The following is a 24,034-nucleotide window of genomic DNA, read 5'->3' as shown; positions in this document are numbered from 1 at the left end:
AAGGCAGAGGAGGGAGAGTGCAAAATAGCAAAAAGCAAAGGTTACTAATTCCTGATCGAATGTCTACATTAGATAAAAGTGGTGGGTGGATGACGAAATGCTTTGTAATGTGCGTGATGCCAGTCTTAAACAAGTAAGCGAGCCTTTCTTTGAACCTTGTTACTTTATTTTGCCTTTTTTGTTTCTATCAGGGAATACTCATCTTTTAGTACTGAAATGTCTAGCATATAATAGATGCTCAATAAACGCTTTTTGACTTGAAATCATAAAATCCTCTAACCTTTTCTTCAAAGACCACTATCAAAATTTTCACTCATGCTTGGAATATTATGTTTTCATGGCTTTATCTTTAATGAATACAATCCAAATTCTTAAATAGTTATGTGAGAAAATTCCAAGTGTGATATAATTTTAAATTTCAACGTACATCTAAAAAGCTGGTTTCTAAAATGTAGCTGTCTACATTCACTCTCATGGTTGGATGAAAACAAGACATTAAATGTTTTTCTTAAATTGATTTGGATATGACAAGGGATATGAGTCCAAATAAAAGGTCAGATGATTAAGCTTAAATAGAATAGTAACACAAGCTAACTTTTATGACATTTATTGTACGCCATGAACTGTGCTAAATGCTTTACAAATATTAGCTTACTTAAACCTCTTAAAAATGGTTTAAGGTAGTGACTATGATTCTCTCTGGTTTATAGGTGAGGAAACTGAAGCTTAGAGAGATTAAGTAATGAATCCAAGGTCAGACACTGACATTTAAACTCAGGCATGCTGGCTTGAGACCCAGTGCTTAACCACCATGCATATTGCACAAACCAAAACAAATAGAAACACAGTTACATGGAATGATAATTAAAGTGTTAGGTCACATTATTATGAAGATCCAGGTCATTTGTTCTAGAAATTGCACTGTAGTTTAATAACGGTAATTAAACTTTGAAGCTACTTTTGATTTCACAGAGAGAAAATGTGTAGCATAGACATAGTTTTACATCATTTAAGAAATTGTCCGATTAACAGTTGTAATATCAGGGGAAAAAAGGTCTGTGAGAGCTCCCACGCTCACGATCAGTTCTTTGCTGAGGCATAAAGATTGCTAAACGGTGGCCCTTTCATTCAATCCCTCCTCTTCTTTTTTACCTCTGGGACTACTGTCTCAGGTGAGCATCTCCACCCGGACTGATACAGCACCCTCTAAATGGTCTTCTCACAACCTGTTTGTTTTCCACACTGCTGCCAGAGGTACCTTCACAAACCAACCAACAAAAATGCAGTATCTCTCTCCTCCTTCTTAAGAACAAAGAGATTGTTCTTAATTTTATTTTGAGTCATACATGCCACTGATAACCAATGAAGGCCATGAACCCTTTCCCAGTTTAAAAAAAAAAAAACCAACTTTATACACACTACCCATTATTCTCTGGCATTGCTCATTAGGGGTTTCAAATATCTGTCGTCAGTTTGCTTCTTCACCTGATATTCCACCATTTATCTCATCGTCTGTACTCTGGCTCCATTACGCTTCTTACTGTTTCTCATGCTTGGAATAGCCTCCAAGTTCTGTCTTCTTATCACTCTTAATTATCTGGGGTAGGATGCTGAAATAGAGGAAGGCCTTATGATGTGTCTGTCATAGAAGGCCCAGGATTCAAACCTTGTTATATAGGCTTGGGAATGGTACTTAACTGATTAGAATCTCAGTTTCATCACTGGTAGAGAGAGGGTGCTAACATAATTTTACAGAGTTTCTTTAAAGATCAAATGAGGTAGTGAGTGTAAAGGGCTCGGCACTCAATAAATACACGTTCCTATCTTCAATCCCTGATTGATCCCCCTCACCTTTTATCCCCATTCCCCACTCCAGTGAATGGATTTGGGGTTTTACTCTCTGTGCCCCCAGATCACCCAGGAGTGATACCTCTAAACCTGTAGGATTGTTGGGCATTTATTTACTTCCTGTCTGTTTCTCCCTCTAGCTCAGTAGTACCTGACCCGGTTGCACACTTAAATAACCTGCGGAACTCTTTACAAATTCCACTGCCTGATCCAATCAAGTCTGAGTCTCTGGTCTGGTACACAACTGTGATTTTTAAAGTGATTCTAGTGTACAAGCCTAGACTATAGACCCCTTGAGAGCAGGGATGCATCAGTGAAGCCCCACTGCCCTCATGGAGCTGGTACCCAGTGGACGTTCAGTGAATGCCTGTAGAGTGAATGAATGAGTGAATACATGTATGACAGCCAGTTATCCAGGCCTTCCAAACATACATTTGATAAACTTTAACCCATTTAATTATGAAAATGTGACACTTTAATTTAACATATTCTTAATACATTTATATTTATACATTGGTAATCAATACCTAAGTGGATAAAGATGCACTTTAAATTTTCTTAAAATCTAGATATTGCTTCAGGCAACTTTCTGTCTACACATTTTTATGTTTAGTGTTTTTTTTTTTTTTTTTCTTTCATTCCTTTGGGTCCCAAAGTCATATGGGCAAGGTAGTTTTAACCTATAAGTCTCTTAAAGGATGCCTAAATACCTAGAGCTGAAATTAGCAGTCTACTTGACACTATTAAATTTCTTACTATGGAACTACTATATATAATCCTATCCCTTCTTGCATTTGTTTGGTTGCCTTCCTCCTGGAGTGTATACGCAGATTTATATTTAACCTTCCTGTGTTCTTTGTTTTTAGTGACCCATCAAAAATTGTGTTAGTTGTAAAAATATACACAGTACCTTGAGGAAAAAAGGAAGAAAGAGACTAATGGCATTAGAAGCAGTAACTCTAGCAATTTGCTGAAATGAACTTTTCCCCATAATGGCTGGTAGTGCTTTATTTTCTGAATGCTAAATGGAAGCTAATATATAATAAAAGGTTTCTTTTCATACAGTAAATAGTGTCAGAACATCATGACTGATAAAGTTTCTCATCTAAATGTGAAAGATTTATAAGTTTATTTCAGTAGGATTCGATTTCAGGATGGCCCCTAGACACTAAGCTGAACAGTGGGTAAGGAAAGAAGATTCCTATCTTCTCTGATAAAGAGAATCATGACTTCCTTACCTCAGTTCTGGCCTAGAAATTGAAATGTTATCAGCTTAACAAAAAGAAAGCAAATACATTACGAAATTGTCACTGTTGGGGGAATCTCACTAGTGGAAATGCACAGGCTGGATATTTTATTTAAATAAAAGTGGTGGACTCTGGAACTATATTTAATTTCTCTACACTGTTATTTTCTTGTAGGTAATGAGTTCTGATGCGGGGTCGACTGTTTCCTTCTGGATGATAGACACGGCAGAAAATCAAACAGTTTACTGCTTGCCATGGCAACGCAGAAATCAGCACAATGGCCCTCGATGCAAATGAGACACGGCTTTTGACTGGCAGCACAGATGGGACTGTAAAGGTGCGAACACAGTGACGCTTTTCTATCCAGATATGAGCGGGCTAAAATATTGTGCGAGGAGACACAGCTTTGGCTATATTTGTGTTGGTATTTTTGGTCTTTCAAGAAGAGACATGAGAAGATAAGAAGAGCTAAATAACCCAAACCATCTAATAACAAAGCTGTTAGGAAAATAAACCTCTGAGGAGAAATGAATAAATGATTTTTCTGAATAAATTATTTAGAATCAAAACACAACTTGGCTTACTTATTTCAGAAAGCCATAGAGGACCACATTGGGGAATAAGAAGCCTGAATAATTTTCATGTGCTTCAGCTAATGTCTCTAGTTTTCTTTTTTCTTTCTTTCTTTCTTTTTTTTTTTTTTTTGGTATATAAAATGAGAAATCAGGGCAAGTAAGTAAACTTCAAAAATTGCATAGATGCAAATTTTTCAGAAAATGAATTTTTAGAAATCAACCCATTTTGTAATCTGCATTTTTATGTGAAGGTAAGTAAGACAGTAAAGAAGGAAAGTAGGAAGAACAATCATAATCTTATTTATTATCCATCCTAAACTAACACTATTTTATCCTCCCAGTTTTTAAATTTTGTAACTATTAGTAATTTCTTCTGGGAGGAAAGTGCTTTTACTTTGCAAAGGTGATCAAAATTTCAGGCAAAACTAGATACTTACAGTCTGAAATCATGCTTACCAGTGAATCTTCTCTGTTCTTCTCAGCTTCAAGAGAGATGACAGTGTTGGATGGGAGATGACTTGTGACAGTCTGAGGCAACAGAAGGCAGTTTCTTGAATAAGCTTTGAATGGTTCTCAAATTTCTGTCATAACTGGGGTCAGAAGGCTGTTAATTAGATGTACCTTCCGTGTTAGGTTGTAAGATGCATTCAGGTAGGCTGCATGGGAGGGTAGTGGAAAGCTACCTGGATATGTAGGTAGAACATTATGGAAGTTGGGGGCAAGTATTCCGGGAGATTCCAGGCTGCAACGGTCAGTGTGAAGCATGTTGCAGTGAGAATCTCTAGAAATCAGCAGAACGTGGCCGCTGGGAAGGTTAATGGCATGAGGTGTGGGCTGGGAGCATGTGTTTAAGTAAAGTAATCTAGTTCATGGGAGAACTGGTAAAATGTGGGAAGGTAATGGGATAATCCCAATCCCAATAGTCAAGGTAGAATAACACAAGAATAACTGGAACTGGAGTATTAGTGGCTTAGGCAAAAGGAACAAGTGAGAAGCCCACTTACCAGTCCTTGGATACAAGGCTGAAGTGAAAAATGAAGGGAATGGATTAGGTTATTTTTATCCCTATCTTAGGAATAACTGGTCATAGAGTCTAGGGTAGGGCAGACCTGTAGATGGTTGCAAAAATGGTCCCATCTAAGGGTCACTGCTTGATAGGATCTGGAGACAGTCACGTCTTTACAATACTTTTTGGTGGGTATTATTTTAGGTGGACTTGGTAAGAGCCATATTTAGAGGAGAACAAAGTGATGTGGGTGAAGAGCATGTATACCCCTCAATGTCTCAGCTCAAGCCTTGACATATTAGAAGTTAATGTGGATTTAGTATTACAATCACAGCTTTTGAAGGTACATTTATCTTTATCACAATAGCACAACAGAATTCTGAACTTTGGCAATTTCAGTGTAGGTATGTAAGATGCATAAATCAAGGTTGAGCTGCGCTGGCCACATTCTATGAAAAAACAAGAATGAAAGATATTTTCCAATCTCATTTATAATTTAGAATCTAAAACCCAGTACCTATGCAATCAAAGATTCAAAAGTATTGCCCTATTTATCACGGTTTTGAAGTGTCTGTTTTTAAATTAATTGTTTTGAATAATGTATGCACACAATAAAATTTTAAACATAAAAGGGATATACAGTGAAAAGAAAGTCTCTTTCTCACCCCTGTTCCCAGCTCCTCCCTTGTGGCTACCAGTGGTACTAGTTTCTTGTACAACTTTCTAGACTGTGAGCACCATTTTTTTCTCAGTGGCAGTCCACTGTCCATGCTGTTCTGCATTTTGCATTTCCCTGTATTGGACATTGATTCATATGAATGCAAACAACAACAATAATGATGTTAGTTAAATTTTATCACATGGTTACTATGAAGCAGGCACTGTCCTAAGCCCTTTACACACGCACACCTCTACATGGTTGGTACTATTATTATACCAGAGGAGGAAACTGAAGCCCAAGGAGATAAAGCAACTTGCTTTAAGTTTCCATAGCTGGTTGACTCTGGGCAAAGCTTAGACACTTGGAGGTGACTCATTCTTCTTAATAGTTACATTATATGCTACTGTAGATATTCCATATTCTGATGTTCAGTCTCTTGTTAGTGAGCAATTAAGTTGATTTAAATCTTTAGCTTTTGTAAACAAAGCATCCAGAATATCCTTCAAAATATGTCATTTCATACATATGAGTGTCTCTGTGTGATGATTTTCTAGAAGTTGAATTTTGGAGGCAAAGCGTATATGTGTTTTAATCTTGATAGAAGGTGCCAACTTGCTGTTTGATGATGAACCAATAATGTTTCATAGCAGGGCTTAGTTTTAACTGCTGGTGACCTAATGACCTCCTCTCTTAAAGTACACCCATCAGGTCTACATCCTCACCCACTGCCTGAGGAGGTAAACTGGAATTGCTTGTGCTTCTGTGGGCTTGGGTCTGGCACGCACTGTCAACAGGAGGTTTTATTGGCAGAAGATAGGAAACCTAGGACATGATGACTGTGTTTCAGGCTCTGGATTAGATGTTTAAAATTCCAAGCAGGCCTGAAGAGTAAAGGTCCTGTGTCATAAATGAGGAAACCAAAATTTAGAAAGACACTTTGAGAAAGAACCAGGATTCCGACAGACTCCAAAGTGTGGCTTTTCATGATTTTGTATAGTCTCCACCTAAAAAATATACACTTATTTATAGCCTTTGAATCAACAATATTAGAATAGACTGATAAGTTTACAAAACGAGCAATAAATATAATAGCTAAATTCAAATGGTGAGAGGATTTTCTTTAATTATTATGTATCTCAAATGAATCAACCCTAGTCCAGGATGTAAACAAAAACGTGCAAAATAATCCTATTACACCCTGTTAATGTACTCATTGAAGAAGACATTTTCTTTTCTTGTCTCAAAGCTGATTTTAATATTTCTCTTGAAGGTCTGGGACCTCAATGGCTATTGTCACCACACACTAAATGTTGGGCAAGAGGGAGCTGTGGATATTTCACACATCCTGGTTCTTAAGAAGACAATTCTGGTTACAGGCTGGGACAGGTATGATGTGCTTCATGCAAAACTGTAGGAAGGTAAAAGGAGAAAGTTTTATTTAAATCAAAATCTAAAAGAAAAAAGAACATAGAAATCCTGACTGATTCTGCATCTTTAACTCGCTGGTGACCTAGGTGAGTGAAACTCTATTTGGAATTGACTGAATGCTTGTGAATAAAATATTTTAAGATCATGTAGTTTGAGTGGCTTTGAGAAGTGTTACATTTCTTTCTCCTGGCTTTGGGAATCTTCTTCTTTAACCATTCCAGATAGAAACATAATACCACTTCCTGGGGATTAAATCCAAAAGTTTCCCAAATTTTATAGTCAATAAATTCTTAATGTATAAATTGCATTCCTTCAACTGTAAAAGGAACTCATTCCTTCTTCTCTTGTTACTTAGTTTAAATGACAGCACAAGAGGGGAACAGCCTGCTGAAATCTATATTAGCACCTCCTTCATATCAGTGCAGAGAAGGGCCTTTCACAGCCCACTTACTCTTCTCAAGGAGCAATTTTTCCATTCATTATAAGGAAAATTAGTTTTCTTTCCTCTTTTCCTGAGAGAACTAAGGGATCATAAATGGCCTTTTCTATGGCATTGTATAAGCACTAGGAAAATTAAAGTGTGTTTTGAAAATATATTGTCCATAAATTCAACAGTTCACAAAATATTGCTCTAATAGGTAATTTGACCAAGATTATTCACTATAGAAATATGATCTTAATGGTTTGAAGTAGGACTAAATCAGATTTTATACCTAGAAGACCAGCAGTATTTATTTGGGGATTTTTATCAGTCATAGGGAAGGCTTTTGCCTAATGCAAATGTAAACACACGGACTAGAAAATACAGTGACACACACACACAGCTTAGTTTTCAGGGGTTGTTTGACTATAAGTAAAGAAAGCATAGTTCATTAATTATAGTTCTTAATAGCACTTATATTCTACGTGCTATTAAGAACTAATTTAATCATCCCCACCTTTGAAAGGCACAGCTTCTTCACATCCCTGGGAGTAATCATGATCCATCAATGACTCATAACCACTCCAGCAGACTACGGCCTAATGATCTCTATAATTAGGCTATGGCAATGAATAAGTGAAGTTCTCTAATATCATGGCAGGGTAGATGTGTAGTATACAGCTGAGCCACTTTAAATTGTGAACGTAACAAAAAAGAACTTTAAAAATTAATCATCGTTAGTCAAAACTATGGAGACACACCATTTTCTTAGTTATATTTTTTATACATCCATGGCTAGAAATAGCATCAAATGTGAGGTTTTTTAATTGGTTACAGGGGGAAATTTTTAAAGATTAGATATATAGAGTCATCCAAAAGTGGTTTAAAAGAACACCCAATGATTTGACCTGTATTGGTGTGTTTTGCTGAAAGCCTTACTTTCGGTTTCAAGGTTAGTAGGATTCGCTGGCAAAATAACCACTCTACACTCAAACAAGAATTTAGAGAGAGTTTATTGAATGAACAAAGATTACAGTATACTAATTAAGAAAAGAATAGTATAACTAACTAAGAAAGAATGGTAAAGACAGGTTTATACATCACCGAACTGGGGAAGCAGCTACATCCAGATCCAAGCAGTGCTGGGAAGTCCCTTGAACAGCAATCTGGAGTCCCAGTTGGGAAGGTCCCAGGCGGTGTGTCCACCCCATTGCTGAGACTTCAGTTTGCCACTCAAAGGAGCCCAGCTTTTAGCACCAGGCCACAGGCTGATAACAATCAACCTATGTGCAAGTTTGCAGCTCTGGTTGTTGTCATAAATGCCTTGGTCTTAACCCTTAAGCCTGAGAATATTCTTGATCCCCGGGGACTGGCCAGACCCTCAAGATTCAAGAAGTCCCATGACTTACTCCCTATCTTATCTAATGGTTTACAGTGTGTGCTTGTGCCACCCCTGCTGGCCTGGGTGTAGCTCAGCAGTTTGGCAGGCAGCCAGCTTTAGCGTCATTGTCCCGTCAGAGAGAGACCTAGTGCCACATCTGAAGCCTGAACAAGACTACTTTACTAGCTTCCCCAACATGGTGGGTGGTCACTTTCTATAATCTTGGGGAGGAATTTTTGGGAGGATTGAAATGAGTGGAGGAAAACTTACCACTCCTCTCATTTTCCTCCATCTTTTCCATCTTCCACAAGGTTGTCAGGACTTGGATCCCTGTGGTTGGAATTGAAAATTGAATGAATGCATTCCCAATTATATTGTTTTACTTTCATGTTGATGAATTTAAAAATTATATTTCCTAAGTAGAAGGTCTTACGTTAGGATGGATTTTGCAGGATCTTTGCAGGGTCTTTTTTTTAACCAAGAGGCATTTAACAAAAGAGGCAAGAGAACAGGTCAGTTTTTTGGTTCTGGCTTGGGGAGGATGGTCCATTAAGCCAACTCCATAATAGTTTAGTGATTTGAGAAGAAATAACTGGAAGATTGACCGTCAGCTTATTAAGCTTCCTTTAAAACCCAGAGGAGGCTGTTAAGTTATACTGTAACTTTAACTTTAGGCTCTATTTAAATAAATTGGTCTAATAATTCTGCCCAAGATGGAATAGAAATTACATTTATTGAGTTAGGTACATAAATATGCCATCCAATTTATTTTATTCATAGTGCTTTGTAGCATTATGCACGTTACATACACTATCTAACCTAATCTTTAGCTTCCTCTCGGAAGGTAGGCAATATTTTGTAGATATCTCAAATCTCCATCTTCAGCTCTTATCTCTCTAAGCTCACTTATCCATTTGCTTGCTGGATGCGTCTGACTGCAATCCCAAATTCTACATATTCTAAACTGAATGTATTATTCATTCCCTTTCCCCAAATCTGCTTCTTCTCTTAGATTCGGAGCTTCAGTTAATTGCTAGACACCCTGTTCATCCACCTTGGTTTTCCCTTCTCACTCAGCTTCACAACCAAGTAGTCACTAAGCCTTATCTATTTTATATTCTAAATATTTTTTCAAATTTGTTCCTATTACTACTAAACTGTATAATTCAGAGCATCATTTCTACATACGTGAATGTCACAGCCTTCTTATTTGTCCTTTCCTCTAGTAATGCTTCCCTTTTACCTCTTAAATAGATTTGCTCATTTTAATGATTTCTACAGTGATTCCTTTCTACAATGCGATCTGTCTATGTCACTTCCTTGTTTAAAGCTTTTTAAAGTGTCTACAAAAAAACCCACGAAACGCCCTCTGGCCTGGACTATTCTGAGCTTCATACTCACCCATTCTTGTGTACATTCTAAACTCAAATAACAACCTGCTGTCAGACTGTTTCCATACAAACCGTACTGTTTCTCAACCCCATGCCTTTATTCTCTCCCCTTATCTAGAACTCTCTCCAAATATTTTTCATGTGGCTAATGTTTATTCCTATTTCAAGTCTCATTCATGTATCTTTTCCACCAGAATGTTTCTCTTTACTCCCAGGGTGGAAATATGCCCCCTTTTGTCTTTGTGTTGTTTAGTTTCCTGTACTTTATTTAACCTAGGAATATATATATTGAGCATTTAATAAGCATATATATATACATATGCTATATACATATGTATATATATTTATAGTTTCTGGGGCTTATTAGATGCTCAATGATATTTGTTGAATGGCTTAATTAACGTTTATTGAATAGACAGGGAATCTGAGGATTAGGGAGATTGATTACCCAGTAATTACACTCCGAATTAGAGGAAAGCAGAGTAGCTATTCAAATCTATTCTCTCATTACAGTAAGCCAGAAAGCTAAGTATTACCAATTCTCTTTCACAAAGGAGGAGGCAAGGCTTGAAGAGGTTGGGTAGCCTGGCCAAGGCTAGCAGGCAGCCGAGTTAGAATTCTATGCCAAGGTCCATGCTCTTTCCACCATTCCCGAGTTACAGATGGAGTCATTAAATCTTGGGAGATCAATTATATTCTTTTAAATAAATAATATGAATGAGTAGGTTGGCCATGTCAGTCAAAGCTAATGAATCAGTTTTGTGCATTTGAAGAAACACATAAAAAAACACACATTTATCAACTTAACAATACCTTAGAGTTTTAGCTTACCATGATTTTTCCCCTTTCCTTTCCACAAATATCTTTACACTGCACCTAGATGGAAAGCATGGAGTTAGGAACAACGATGGACTGAAAGTGAAGAAGCAGGATTCCTTCCTTCAAGGGCATCACATGCTAGTTGGGGAGTCGACGCATACAAGGCAAGATATGGAAAATGTCACTGTGAAATGGGCCTAAGCAAAGCCTGAATCAGAGAGCCCGTGCTGGTTATTTAGGAATATGACCTTTCATATCTAGAGAATATTTCCATCAGAAAAAAGAAACCCCAAATTCAGAACTTCTAGAAATATGTTTCTTATCACCTTAAGCAAAATATGCTTAGAGACAAAGTTGTGAATTGACATAGGGTCAGTTAAAAAATACCTGGTTAAATACCTAGCTGTATTTATATTGGTAAAACTAAGTAAATAGATGATCAATTACCTTTGCATTTGTTAAAAGTAGTCACCTAATATGTATAGTTCTGGTGAAATCAAATAATCATAATAGTTTAAGGTTTGATCTTTTTTTTTTTTAAATTAGAATCTGTATTTAGTACCCAGTTTGTATTTCTTTTATTTATTATTTATTTAGTTTTGGCTGTGCTGGGTCTTCGTTTCTGCGCGAGGGCTTTCTCCAGTTGCGGCAAGCGGGGGCCACTCTTCATCGCGGTGCGCGGGCCTCTTACTATCGCGGCCTCTCTTGCTGGGAGCACAGGCTCCAGACGCGCAGGCTCAGTAGTTGTGGCTCACGGGCCTAGTTGCTCCGCGGCATGTGGGATCTTCCCAGACCAGGGCTCGAACCCGTGTCCCCTGCATTGGCAGGCAGATTCTCAACCACTGCGCCACCAGGGAAGCCCTGATCTTATTTTTATCTTAATTTTATGCCCTAAAATTCCATGATTCCGTATTTACAACCCTCTGTAGAAATAAACTCAAGCTCTTTGTTTTCCCCACTTTATTTCTCTTCTTTTAGTTAAAGGAGAAACCTCTCTTTATGAAGGTTTTATCTCTGTAAAATATCTAGACTTATACAAATAAAAAGAGAATCTTTCATATAATTTCAAATAATTCTGAAAATATGATTGATAGTAGCGTCCTTTAAAAAGTAAATGGTCAGTAGGGGCTTCCCTGGTGGCGCAGTGGTTGAGAGTCTGCCTGCCAATGCAGCGGACACGGGTTCGAGCCCTGGTCTGGGAGGCTCCCACATGCCGTGGAGCAACGGGGCCCGTGAGCCACAATTGCTGAGCCTGCACGTCTGGAGCCTGTGCTACGCAACAAGAGAGGCCGCGATAGTGAGAGGGCCGCGCACCGCGATGAAGAGTGGCCCCCACTTGCCGCAACTAGAGAAAGCCCTCGCACAGAAACGAAGACCCAACACAGCCATAAATAAATAAATTAATTAATTAAAAAAAAAAAAAAAGTAAATGGTCAGTAAATAGCTGTTGATATAATTTTATTTCTAAAAGTACTTTTAAGGGAAATGAGATTAGGGATTTGAAGTTCCTCAACAATAAAACTTATCTATCACAAGATATTAAATTCTTAATAATTGCCTTGCTAAGGAGCTATACATAATCTTATATATGACTCAGTCAGTTTCTATTATTAGGATAAGAATCAGAATGAAACTTTCCAAAGTTGTGACTTATTCTGAATAATCTTGTTGGAGGCTAGGAGGGGGCGAGTATGTTTGAAATTCGCAAATAACCCTCAAAACTAATTTTGTGACAGTTTCAGTATCCAAAATTGGACTCCGCAAATTTTAGGAAAAAGAATAAAAATGAACTGATTTATTTTGACCTCATTCTCTATCTTTGAGATAATCCTTTTGGCCTAAAAAGCAATGGATCGAACACGGATACGTTCTTATGATAATTAGAGTAACAAAACATGAACAATTAACCTCCGAGGGAACAAATAGTTGACTGTGTTCTTTTGTTCTCACCATGACAATTTCTACATGATAAGTTTTGGTAAAAGTTATTTTCCTATCTCATTCATCCTAAAAGAGATTGTTTTTTAAGACATTAAAAAAAAATTTGCCCTGGACAGGTAAACTAATTTTGCTTTCACAAAGTTGGTCATCATATCTAAATTCTGAATTAGAGATAAGGTCGGCATCACAAGAAGACACAATGACTCAGTAGCAGTATTCCCAGGATTTCAAATGTGAGGTGCGGAATGGAACTAGTAAACTCCTTCAATGTCAGAAAGAACAAATCTCTCAGACTCCTAAAATGGCCTAAAAATTGGCTCATTCTGCACTTCAATTTTACTTTTGGCAAAAGTACAAACTTAAAAAAAATAGTTATCTTGGAAATGTACAAAGTAAGAAATACAGTGTGGATTCTGAAGGTATTTTAAGGATAACTGTCATTTCAAATGAAAGCTTCAGGTTACGTTTCAAGGGAAAGGTGGCAGCTAATTAGTTTCTCACCATTATGACGCACAAGGTCAAATATCAGAAGGGCTTTTTATACCATCTTATGAAAAGGATTTTGTGCCTTTGGGTGGTATTCCCTAAATATACCTAGTTAATATGGATAGCTTGGCAAAGAAGACATCTGACATTGTATTTTGGCTGAGAGATAATAGAAGAGATATGGACTGATCGTTTCTCTCTCACTCCCACCCTCACATTCTCCATTCCCAAAAGGTAACCTCTTCAACCAAACTTAACAATAGGTAGAGAGAAAATTAAAAATATATGCATATAAAGCTATTATGAGATTAATGACAATTTCAGAACTGCAAATTACCTTATTTATATTATCTTTTCTTGCTAAGCCTTAATAGTAAGGTTACATTAATATTAAATTATTGATTTAAAAATAAAATAATTCATATATTGATTCAGCAAATTTTAATGAAATGCCTATTATTTTCTAGGTACTATTCTAGGCACTACTGATGCTGAGGGGAAAAAACAAAGTCTTTGCTCTCCTAGAGCCTATTTATGGTAGGAGAGACAGAAAAGGAACAGACAAATAGGTAAAGACCCCAATATCACATAATGATAATGTAATAAAGAAAAATTATGTAGATGAAGAATGAGAAACTCAAGGAAGAGTCTTTAGCTTGGGTGGTCAGGGAAGGCTTACCCAAGGAGGTAACATCTGAGCAGATAATTTTTCCTTCATTCATTTGACAAATATTTATTGAATACTTAATATGTGTAGGTCACTATGATTGCCACTGAGGGTTGTAGAATAAGACACGATCCCCGGTTTCTGAGAGCTTACAATCTAGCAGAGGAGCAGAGACTATATAATATTAATTAAATGTTGTAAGGTAACTGCAAATGATGTAAGAGGTCAGAAGAGGGAAATATTTCTTTCAGCACTAGTTATTAAGGAAGACTACAGAACAAGATAGCCTTAACAAATGGGTGTGTAGGCAGGTAGATGTGGGTCTGTGTGTGAAAGGAAATCCATGGAGGAATGGAAGAGCCCATCATGAATAAAAACAAAGCAGCTAGGGGACTTCCTTGGTGGTCCAGTGGTAAAGCATCTGTCTTACAATGCAGGGGACATGGGTTATCCCTGATCAGGGAACTAAGATCCCACATGCTGCGGGGCAACTAAGCCCGCGTGCCACAACTACTGAGCTCACGCACCTCAACTACAGAGCCCGCCGTGCCACAAACTACAGAGCCCACAAGCTCTGGAACCCGCACGCCACAACTACAGAGCCCATGTGCCCTGGAGCCTGTGCACTACAACTAGAAAAGAGAAAACCCACACATCACAGCTAGAGAGAAGTCCGCGCACCACAGCGAAGAGCCGGCGCGCCACAACAAAAGATCCCCACGCCTCAACGAAGATCCTGCGTGCTGCAACTAAGACCCGACACAGCCAAAAATAAATAAAATAATTAAATAAATAATAAATAAATCTTTAAAAAAAAAAAGGCAGCTAGAAATGCAAAGCGTACTTAGCAGTAAGAGTATTGCTTGGCTTGAACATGAGATGTGCTTCAGAAACAGCCTCTGAATACTCCTAACAGCTCAAAACAGCTCCTGCAAGCAAGAAAGTTATTTGAAAACTTGCATTCTATCTACAAAATCCAGTGAATTTTACATTCTATTTCATGAATTCATGTATCCTTTTTTTTTTTTTAATTAATTAATTTATTTTTGGCTGTGTTGGGTCTTCGTTTCTGTGCGAGGGCTTTCTCTAGTTGTGGCAAGCGGGGGCCACTCTTCATCGCGGTGCGCGGCCCTCTCACTATCGCGGCCTCTCCTGTTGCGGAGCACAGGCTCCAGACGCGCGTGAGTTGTGGCTCACGGGCCCAGTTGCTCCGCGGCATGTGGGATCTTCCCAGACCAGGGCTCGAACCCGTGTCCCCTGCATTGGCAGGCAGATTCTCAACCACTGCGCCACCAGGGAAGCCCTATCCTTTTTTTTAATATAAAAATATTTTCCCTAAAACCCTTTGAGTAAAATGAACACTTAGGAAGGCATGCCATATTTACCCTCTGGCTTCTAGTAGCCCTCTCAAATAGCTGGACATTCACATTTTACTTTGAAAACCAAGGATAGAAGGATAGAGGGAAAAACTCTAAAAAAGTTGATTGGATCCAAATATTATTAGATCTTGAATAACAGGCCCCCAGACATTTGAATTTTGTCATGTAGGAAATGGAAAAAACTAAGAAATGGTTTTTAACAGGGCCTTAGCCTTACCTTTTGATCATGCTGTTTCCCCACTCTGCCTAGAGTGACTTCCTCTTCCAAATCTTACCCATCCGTTATGGTCCAGCTCAAAAATAACCCCTTCACTCAGCCTTCTGTGATTTCTATACCTGGATTTCCATGGCAGTTGGTCAGTACTTCCTTGGCACTTAGCACATTTCACTTTACATTTTAGTCACTTTATGTTCATGGCTCTGTCCCCTGCAGCACCATGAACAGGGACTTCCAAGGAGAAAAGAAATGCTTGTAGAATGATGGTATATTAAGAGCTCCTGAATGGAATGATTAATCTGGTTGCAGGATGAAGAATGTACCAGAGGTGGGTAGCCTAGAAACAGTGAAATGGGTTAAGAGGCTATTAAAAATTTTCAACCATGAGCTAGTGAGTGCTGAGCTAGGAAGCTGTCACTGGTTATTTAAAATAAAAAGGAAGGAATGAATACGTAACATATCACAGAGGAAGAATCTGAGTATTTTATTTGACTAGGGAAGAGAAAGACATGCAGGAATTTGGAATTCTGGTCTATTAACCAATTTTGGGAATTTAGGGAGTCCTCCTGTGGAGTGAAGATGAAAAATTTGGATTTTTGATATGTTGCTGATGGAAACTATAATGGAACTGTCAGCTGTCAAGTGGGAACGACTCAACACTGGAAAAAGTTCTAAATGTAGATAAATTTAAGAGCCATTTGTACAGAAGTGAGATTGGAAATTACGGTGGTATACAAAATCTCTGAACAAGCCCTTTTGAGCAGTGAGAGGGGAGTGGAGGAATGACAGTAAGTAATGTCCATATTCACAAGAGAAATAGAGAAAAGGGAGGTGAAGTAGAGTACAAAGAATGAAAGGTTGGGGAGGCAGGAAGAGAAGCAGGGCGTTTGGAAACAGAAGAGTTTCCAGGAACAAACTCACATCCATCAGAGGGTGAGGAGTTAGTTACACTGGCAGGGCAATTGGGAGACCTTTAGCGTGGGCGGAATCGAAAGCAAGATTTCAGAAAGGTGAAGAGAGAACGTGGGTGGAGACACCAAGCCTGGGATTACAAATGCTGCTTTGAAATGTGTCTGGCTCTAGAAGGAGGGAGAGGCTTACCAGAGGCTGGGAGCCAGTGCTGCAATCAAGAGGAAACAGGGTGGCCCCATATTTTGATGCCCCCCAAATTTAACTTTAGCCTCCTCCCTTCCCTACCAGGCACAAGACATTTCATTCTCTGTCTTTTCTGGTCTGTCCTCAAATTCACCAGAAGTGCCCCAGAATACTGACCTTTTAAAAACTACTGTTTCTGTTGAAAACATATCTGTCCTCCATCCCATTTCTTTGAAGTGGCATTTTCAAGTGTTCCACAAATATAGTTCCTCAAGATACTGTATGAAAAAGGACCCACAGACTCTACCCTTTTTTACTGTTACTGTCAAAAACCTTTTGGTGGTTCCATGTTGGAGAAATTTTGTTCTAGGGTCTTGGTTGTGGATAATTAATCTGATAAATGCATACATGGTTGGTTTAATGATTATGAGAGGAAGATTAACCTTCTGATATTAACTATTTATAATTTACCAGACAATTCAGGAGAGCATCCAAAAGCAAGTTCAGTGTGGGAAGTCAGCCTTATGGATGACAAGTAGGGATAAAATTTTGGGCAGCACATCTTTTAGACCTCTCAAGTCACACCATCGAAGTGTATGACGGCTACTCAATATCTGTATCACTTTTATATCCATCCACAGCTAAATGCTATATCCTTTTTTACTAGGGCTATTAGTCTGTTTTACTCTAAGTAAAAACTTCAAGCAGTTTTTCATCCAGCCTGAAGAATGGAAGGGAGGAGTACACACCGTAATGATATCTTACATACTGCATTTTTACCTCCACAAATTCTTGTTACAGGTTACTTGAACCTTCACTTGACAATCAGTTGTGAAAATTGTATTTTTTTTGCCTCACTCACTTTGAAAAAGCCTTTTCTCAACTGCAAACTGAAAAGATTTCTTAAAGAAGCAGTCCTTGCCCTTAGAGATACTCTTGGTCCTTATTTCTAGGGCTGGGTGATAATGGTTATGACCATCAGCTCCTGAGCTTGGCTACCTGGCTTCAGATCCTGGTTCCACCACTTGCCACTACCTCATATTGAGCAAGTTATTTAAACTCTAAATTATAATTTTTTCTGATTAATAATAATATATCAGTATCTTGGTTTATAGTGAAGATTGCACAAGATAATCTGTGTAAGGGTTTAACCCAGCGCTCACAATAAGCTCATCAGTAAATACAAGCTTTTATTTTCATTGTCCTTTTTTGAGGAGCAGCATTAGGGCTGTTGGGTACAAATCACACTTCCGTGGCACTCAGATATTTTATAATGGGAACACATTAACCCTTTGGCACAATTTAGTCTAAATAACATTGGTTAAAGACTGGTCTCATGAAATGTCTATAAATCCAAGCTCTTGAAAAGATCTACAGGCATACTTTGACGTGACATATTAAAGAGGATCAGAAATTGCTGAATCATTTCCAGCCAAAGAAACCAATTTATAAAGACAGATTGCACCATGAAATTATCAAGTCTGTATTTTGACAGACTAATTTTTTTTTATAGAACCAAAAATGTCATCAATTAAGAGGAATGAAAAATTACAGGAAAAGAGCTTGGATATCTATGAAGTGTTACAATACAAGGTTTCCTGCTCTATCTACACTTAAAGTTTCATTGTTTTCAGAACTTGCCTGATTATCTTCTGGGGGGCCAACTCTGCAGTTGAATTTGCTATGTAGCTGCTGGAAGTCTACTCCCACGGACAGCTAATCCATGGAAACCCATCATCCTCGGGCAGTTCGTGAGTTACACGGGGCTGCCCTCTCCAGGACAATGCAGAGTTCAGCATGTATTACTCTCTTCTCTCTCCAAATCCCAAGAAAGACACCATCAGTACAGCCCACTCAGCTCTTGTCTTCTGCTCTCCACTTGATGTTGGCACTCTGCTCACTAGGGAGCTTTCCTCACTGGGCTGCTGCGAGCAGTGGTCTGGGCATGCACTGCTCCTCCCAGGACAGGCTTGGTCAGACTTAGCCTCGCTATTTGGGCTTTTCTATGTTTTCTGTAATGAGCAGTAGGGAAGGACTTTGTGTAGGGAAAGTTTTAAGATTGGAGAAAGCAACAGTCAATAAAGGACATAAAAGAGAAGGAATTGAAAGAACACACACACATCAACTAGACTTCAATTAAAAAAAAAGAACACACACGCACACACACACATACACATGAAGAATGTAGGAAACAGAAACCCAGGAGGACTTAATTGGTTTGCCCTCACTCAGTAATAAACAAATATGATAAAAATTATTAACACTTTTTCAGTATTTGTAATATGCTAGGCACTAAGTGCTTTTCATTCTTCACAGCAGCCCTATGAAAAAAATAAAATTATTAACCAAGTTTTATAGGTGAGGAACTTGTGGCATCAAGTAAAGTTAAATAACTTGCCCAAGGTTACACAGCTAGTAGGTGGTAGAACCAGGACTCAGACTCAAGCTGTTTCATTACAAAGCTTTTATTCTGACTGCTTTATTACTATAAAATGAAAAAGATATAACAATAATTTCTATCACACTTACTGAACAGATATTTCATGAAGCTTCTAAGTTCTAAAGTGTAATAAAAACACTAGTAATTACTATTCATTCATATCTCCAAATACATAGTGAGAACTTACGAAGTGCCAGATTCCGTGTAAGTTATTTCGATAATGATTTCTTCTAATTGCTGTTGTTCATATTTTCTGTCTAACTTTCTGGCAATTTCTGTTCTCTGTCTTGGCTCATAATAGGGAGTTATGATGGAGAAACTGTTCTGTGGAACAATAGCACAGAAAATGCTCACTATGTCCTTCACCCTGCTTATCAGCGGCTGCTAAAATCAAAATCGGGTGAGCGTTAAGTTTGCAACTAAAATAATGTGGCTGAGTTCAGCCACAGTAAGCTGTTTGTTGTTTGTTCATGGACCTGCTGCAGCTTGCTCCTAAATTATAGATGATTGGCTATAAGCACAAGGGATTAGTGATATCGTTGTCTCGTCAAAGTGACTAAAAAGAACCTTGAGATTTACTTGGCTTAGCAAATTCTCCATGGCTTGCCGTTCCTTCTCTTTATGCTACATCAGCGTTTCTGAATTACTGACAGCAGGGAGCAGGCCTCTCATTTGTATCTAGTTTATTTTTTGCCAATAAACCTCACCAGATTGCCTTTGGCTGAACCTTGGGCACTCCTGGGTAGGAAAATGGGAACTCGTGTTCACTTGATAGGCTGCTCAGGCTCAATCTAGAGCTTGTATTAAATATTACACCACCTGGAAATCTTAAATTATTTCTTGCTTTAGAAACCTGTGAGGAGCATGAGATGGGAGTAAATTGTATTTTATGGGAGTTTAGCATAGCAGATGAATATTTTATACTTAAGCAAAATGTCTTGACAATTGCCTTTCACATTTTATTTTAGTTTCTTTAGATACTAAAGGTTTTTCCTTAGACTAATTTATTTGGGTAATGGATATGTCATTCCTCATGGCCCAGTGAGTTTCTGTTGTCTTAACTGGATAAACTCACAGAGGCTGAGTTAGACCTTATGAAAGGACTGGTCATCAGATACAGCTTTTGTGTGTATGTGTGAAAAGCTAAGGGAGTAATTTTTTAGGAGGAAGATGACTAACTTAAGAGATTTAGAGTTTACTTGGCTGCAGGCACAAAACTCTGACCTGCTTTATGTACAAAGAGCTAATCATGAGGGTTCATCTGAACCCTCCATGGAGAGGGTGGAATTCTGCCTCTTTGTCTGCCTTAGTCCTCAGGAGAGCACAGTCTTGTTCTGATAGCGAACCTAATTGTGGCTATGATTAAAAACAGCCAGACAGATAGGAAAGAAAAGCAGATAATGTCAAATTTATAAAAGACACAAGAGGCACTGCTATAGATTTCTTGCTTTGAAATTTTGAAGACACCTCTGTATAGGTTTTTCATAACTGTGTGCGGACTATTTATAGATTCTGAGATGAATATCCCCAGTTTTTATTAGTGTGGCTTGGAGATGATATCATTAGATAATTGAAGCACCATTAGGAATATCCTTTCCAGGGTAACTCACTAAAATAATATTGCTTAAGAATGATCATTGAAATACATTACATAGTCGTATCTCATGTTCATTAAATTATTTGCAAGCTTATTATTAATGATTAATAAGTTGAAAATGCCATGATATTAAAATCACATTTGTCTTGAACGTATCAGTATCTCTAAGGTGTTAGCAGGGACTATAAAATGAAGTCCCTATTAATTCACATCAAGGGAAAACACAGTAAGCTTGTATGGAGTATGAGAAATAAAAATGGAATCAAGCAATCCTTGAAGTTGGGGTTGAGGAAGTGAACAGCGAAGGCTCCGTGGATGTTGACTGAAAACCTGTTGTGAGATTTGCTGGAGTCTTCGGAGGCTGTGATGGGGGTGAGCCTATTGTTTTTCATAAGTGTTTTGTTTGAAAAGCATATATCTGTTCATTAAGACACCTGGCTTCTCTCCATCTCAGATATAGAGCCTCAAAAGCTTCCTGGTGCTGCGAAGAGCTGCCCCACCCACCCCACGGCTGACCAGGCTACTCTGGGAGCCTGTTCCTTTGAGACCGACACTGAGTGCAATAATGCTGTTATGAGGCTTTGCTTCCTTGAAGCAAGAAAAAGCATTGCAGCCACAGGTAAAATATATATTTATATTTTGACTGTAGACTGCTTTGATATATTGTAAAGTGTTGGAGCAGGGAACAATAAAGAAAGTTCAATCTAATCCGATCTAGGTCTTGTAGAGTTCGACTGCGTCTAGCGAACATCCAGCACCAGGTCACAGGAAGCCACAGGCCATGGCAGACGAGGTTAGGATTCAGGAGGATGGGTCCGGGAGCAGGAGCTAGACCAGACCCCACAAGCAATTTATACAGTGCTGCGTATGTCAGGATCAGAGTGAGAAAAACTCTGGGCAACAATCAGAATTGGTGTTGTAGCCGTGGCGTAGAGATTTGGTAGGGTAGAGGGCACAGCAAGAAACATGTTCCAAATATATGAGCCAAAGCTTAGGTCTACATGGGGTAGAAGGGTTGAGTCTTGAGATGACCACACTGGCACTTATTATCAAAATGGGCTGTGAGAAAATAGTGAGAAACTTGGAGATTGGGGGCAATAGCAAAATTTGAAATAGCTGCTGCTAACTGCTGATCAAGAGAGCTGCCTGCTCTTTGTCTTAATTTTTTTGGTGGTGGGCTATGGGTAATGCCTTGGGTGTCTTTACCAACTACGAATCCTTTCCAGAATAAGTCAGAGTTCTGGTTAGAGCTTCTTCTAAGATGTATGCTAACATATGATTTACCATAGTTATTTGATATTATAATAGATTAAATAACTATTTGGTTAATTTCCCCTTTGTCTTCATTGGCTGTGTTAGTGTGGTGTTGATGCAGCCTACATGCTCCCAAAGTAAAAATCTGCTCCTGAGAACAATGCATAGTTTTGACCTTTCACCTAAAAAAGTAATTTTTTAATTTTAGAAATATTTTTCCTTAACATTAGGAATCTAGACATATATATGTTATATGATTGAAAAAAGAAACATATCTGAACCATGTTTTCCACATTCACTTTCTCATATTCAGTTTGCAGATGGAAAATCTGCATGATTTTCTTATATAATTTTTCTGCATTAAAAGTCAATAATGGTATACCCTTATAGAGTTTTAGAACCATTGTGAAATATTTAGAATAGACCTTGAAACAGTTAGATTCTAAAACTCTCTATTTTCCAGGACGCACTTATACTTACAAAATGAACTATTATCCTGAAATTGCTCTCAACACTAATTCTTCTTACTGTTATCAGTATTCCCAAATTGTTTCCACTGAAGCGGCTACATACCATTATTTCTACCTTGAACAGATATGATTGTTAATAGGCAGCACACTTGTGAAGCAAATTGGAAGTCTTCTACAGATTTATCAAATAATAATAGGAACTTTGCCACAGAAGAATAATTTAGGTAAAGTGCTTCTACAAGCATATAAAAATGGAAAATGAAAAAGTTAGTTCTAGGCCTATGAACCAAGAAAGTGTTCCATAAGGACTTACAATGAATTCTTGATGAAAGATTAAAAAACAAGCTCATAAGTAGAATTCAAAGCATACAGCTACATAGAGGAATCAATAGCTATGCTGCTATAACTACGTGTATGCATCCAGCTCTGTGCAAGAGGAATTTTACTTCTTTGGTATACGTGTCCAATGGGTAATTAAGAAAGATGTGTTTGGAATATTGGATATATTTGGATATATTGGATCTATTTGGATGTGTTTGGATAACTGGAATATTATCATAATGTTGAAATTAGTATTTTTGAAGTAACAGATTACTTCTATCAAAATTGAAAACCCAAATAATATCAAAATAATGAATGAAGTAGTGGTAACTAGATTTAATGGAACATCTTACACATCCTATCTCATTTAATATTCAACAAAAACCAGTGAAGGTATCATAGGGCTTTTTCCAGTTTATATTTGAGAGAATCAGAGTGCTCGTAGTTGATTTTGGGGCTACTCACCTCTCCAACATCCATATGCTTCCTACAGGGCAAACCAGTGAGGAAGATGTTTCTTGTGTTTGTAGTTTCCTAATTAGGGGTTCTCTTACATATTAGGGGGAGCCAACCTGGTGTCATGTGGAGGATCTGGGTATGTCAGGTTCTGGGATACATTTAAGAAGCACCTTCTGGCTGAATTTTTGGCTCATAATGTTGTTGGTTCCATTATTGTGTCTACTGATAAGTCAAATTGATACCTCGCCGCAGGAGATCTTGAGGGGTGTTTGAAAATCTGGAATACAGAGGTACATTGAAAAAATTCTAACATTATCTTTATTATTTTTGATTGCCTTTTGTTGCAGATAACTATGAATCAGGTCTTGTCTGTTTTCTAGATAAAGGAAGACACAATCAATCTGAGTATTTTAAAGAAAACATATGTATTGATCAGACTTTTTTAAAATAATTCATGGGGAAAAACAGATTTTTCTCAATATTGAAAATCCTCTGTTAATATATCGTCAAGTCAATCCCCCAATTTAGGAATGCAGTGTTGTCAGTAATGTACCACGCATTGTTTGAGAATAAACAGTTAAGATATGCCTTATTTGAAATGAGACCGTAAACATAATTTAATAGAGTCCTGGCCTTTCATCTAACATTATTGCCATCCTGAGTTAGTTTGGGATTTTTGTGTCACTGATTACTTGCTCAATTTTCTAATAATACTATAAAATAGTATAATATGTGATGACCTATATACATGATAAAGTTCATCAATTTCATCAAATAGCTGATTTTACTGTTGATTTTTTTTCTTTCCATCCTCCCCCTTCCCCTCCTTTCTTTCTTTCCACTTCTCAAGTTAGTTAAATCAGTTAGAAACCTTTTTTTGAATGTTAATACCATTTTCCTAACCTCTGTTATCATGAGCTGTTCTTTTGCA

General features: G+C 37.9%; 1 protein-coding gene across 1 annotated transcript in view; it reads left to right on the top strand.

Annotated features, from left to right (window-relative positions):
* Window positions 1-24,034, top strand: part of WDR49 (WD repeat domain 49) — a 149,305-nt gene that overhangs the window by 92,771 nt on the left and 32,500 nt on the right. Inside the window, 8 exon segments of the mRNA XM_059919965.1 lie at window positions 3,270-3,319; window positions 3,321-3,432; window positions 6,608-6,723; window positions 17,255-17,304; window positions 17,307-17,363; window positions 19,304-19,402; window positions 21,054-21,218; window positions 23,206-23,393. Of these exon segments, the coding sequence (XP_059775948.1) occupies window positions 3,270-3,319; window positions 3,321-3,432; window positions 6,608-6,723; window positions 17,255-17,304; window positions 17,307-17,363; window positions 19,304-19,402; window positions 21,054-21,218; window positions 23,206-23,393 (837 nt within the window).

This window comes from Balaenoptera ricei, chromosome 4 (genome assembly GCF_028023285.1).
Source record: "Balaenoptera ricei isolate mBalRic1 chromosome 4, mBalRic1.hap2, whole genome shotgun sequence".
In the NCBI taxonomy this organism is placed as follows: Eukaryota; Metazoa; Chordata; class Mammalia; order Artiodactyla; family Balaenopteridae; genus Balaenoptera; species Balaenoptera ricei.
Note: the sequence above shows the minus strand (reverse complement) of the source record. Positions and strands in the feature narration are given on the sequence as shown.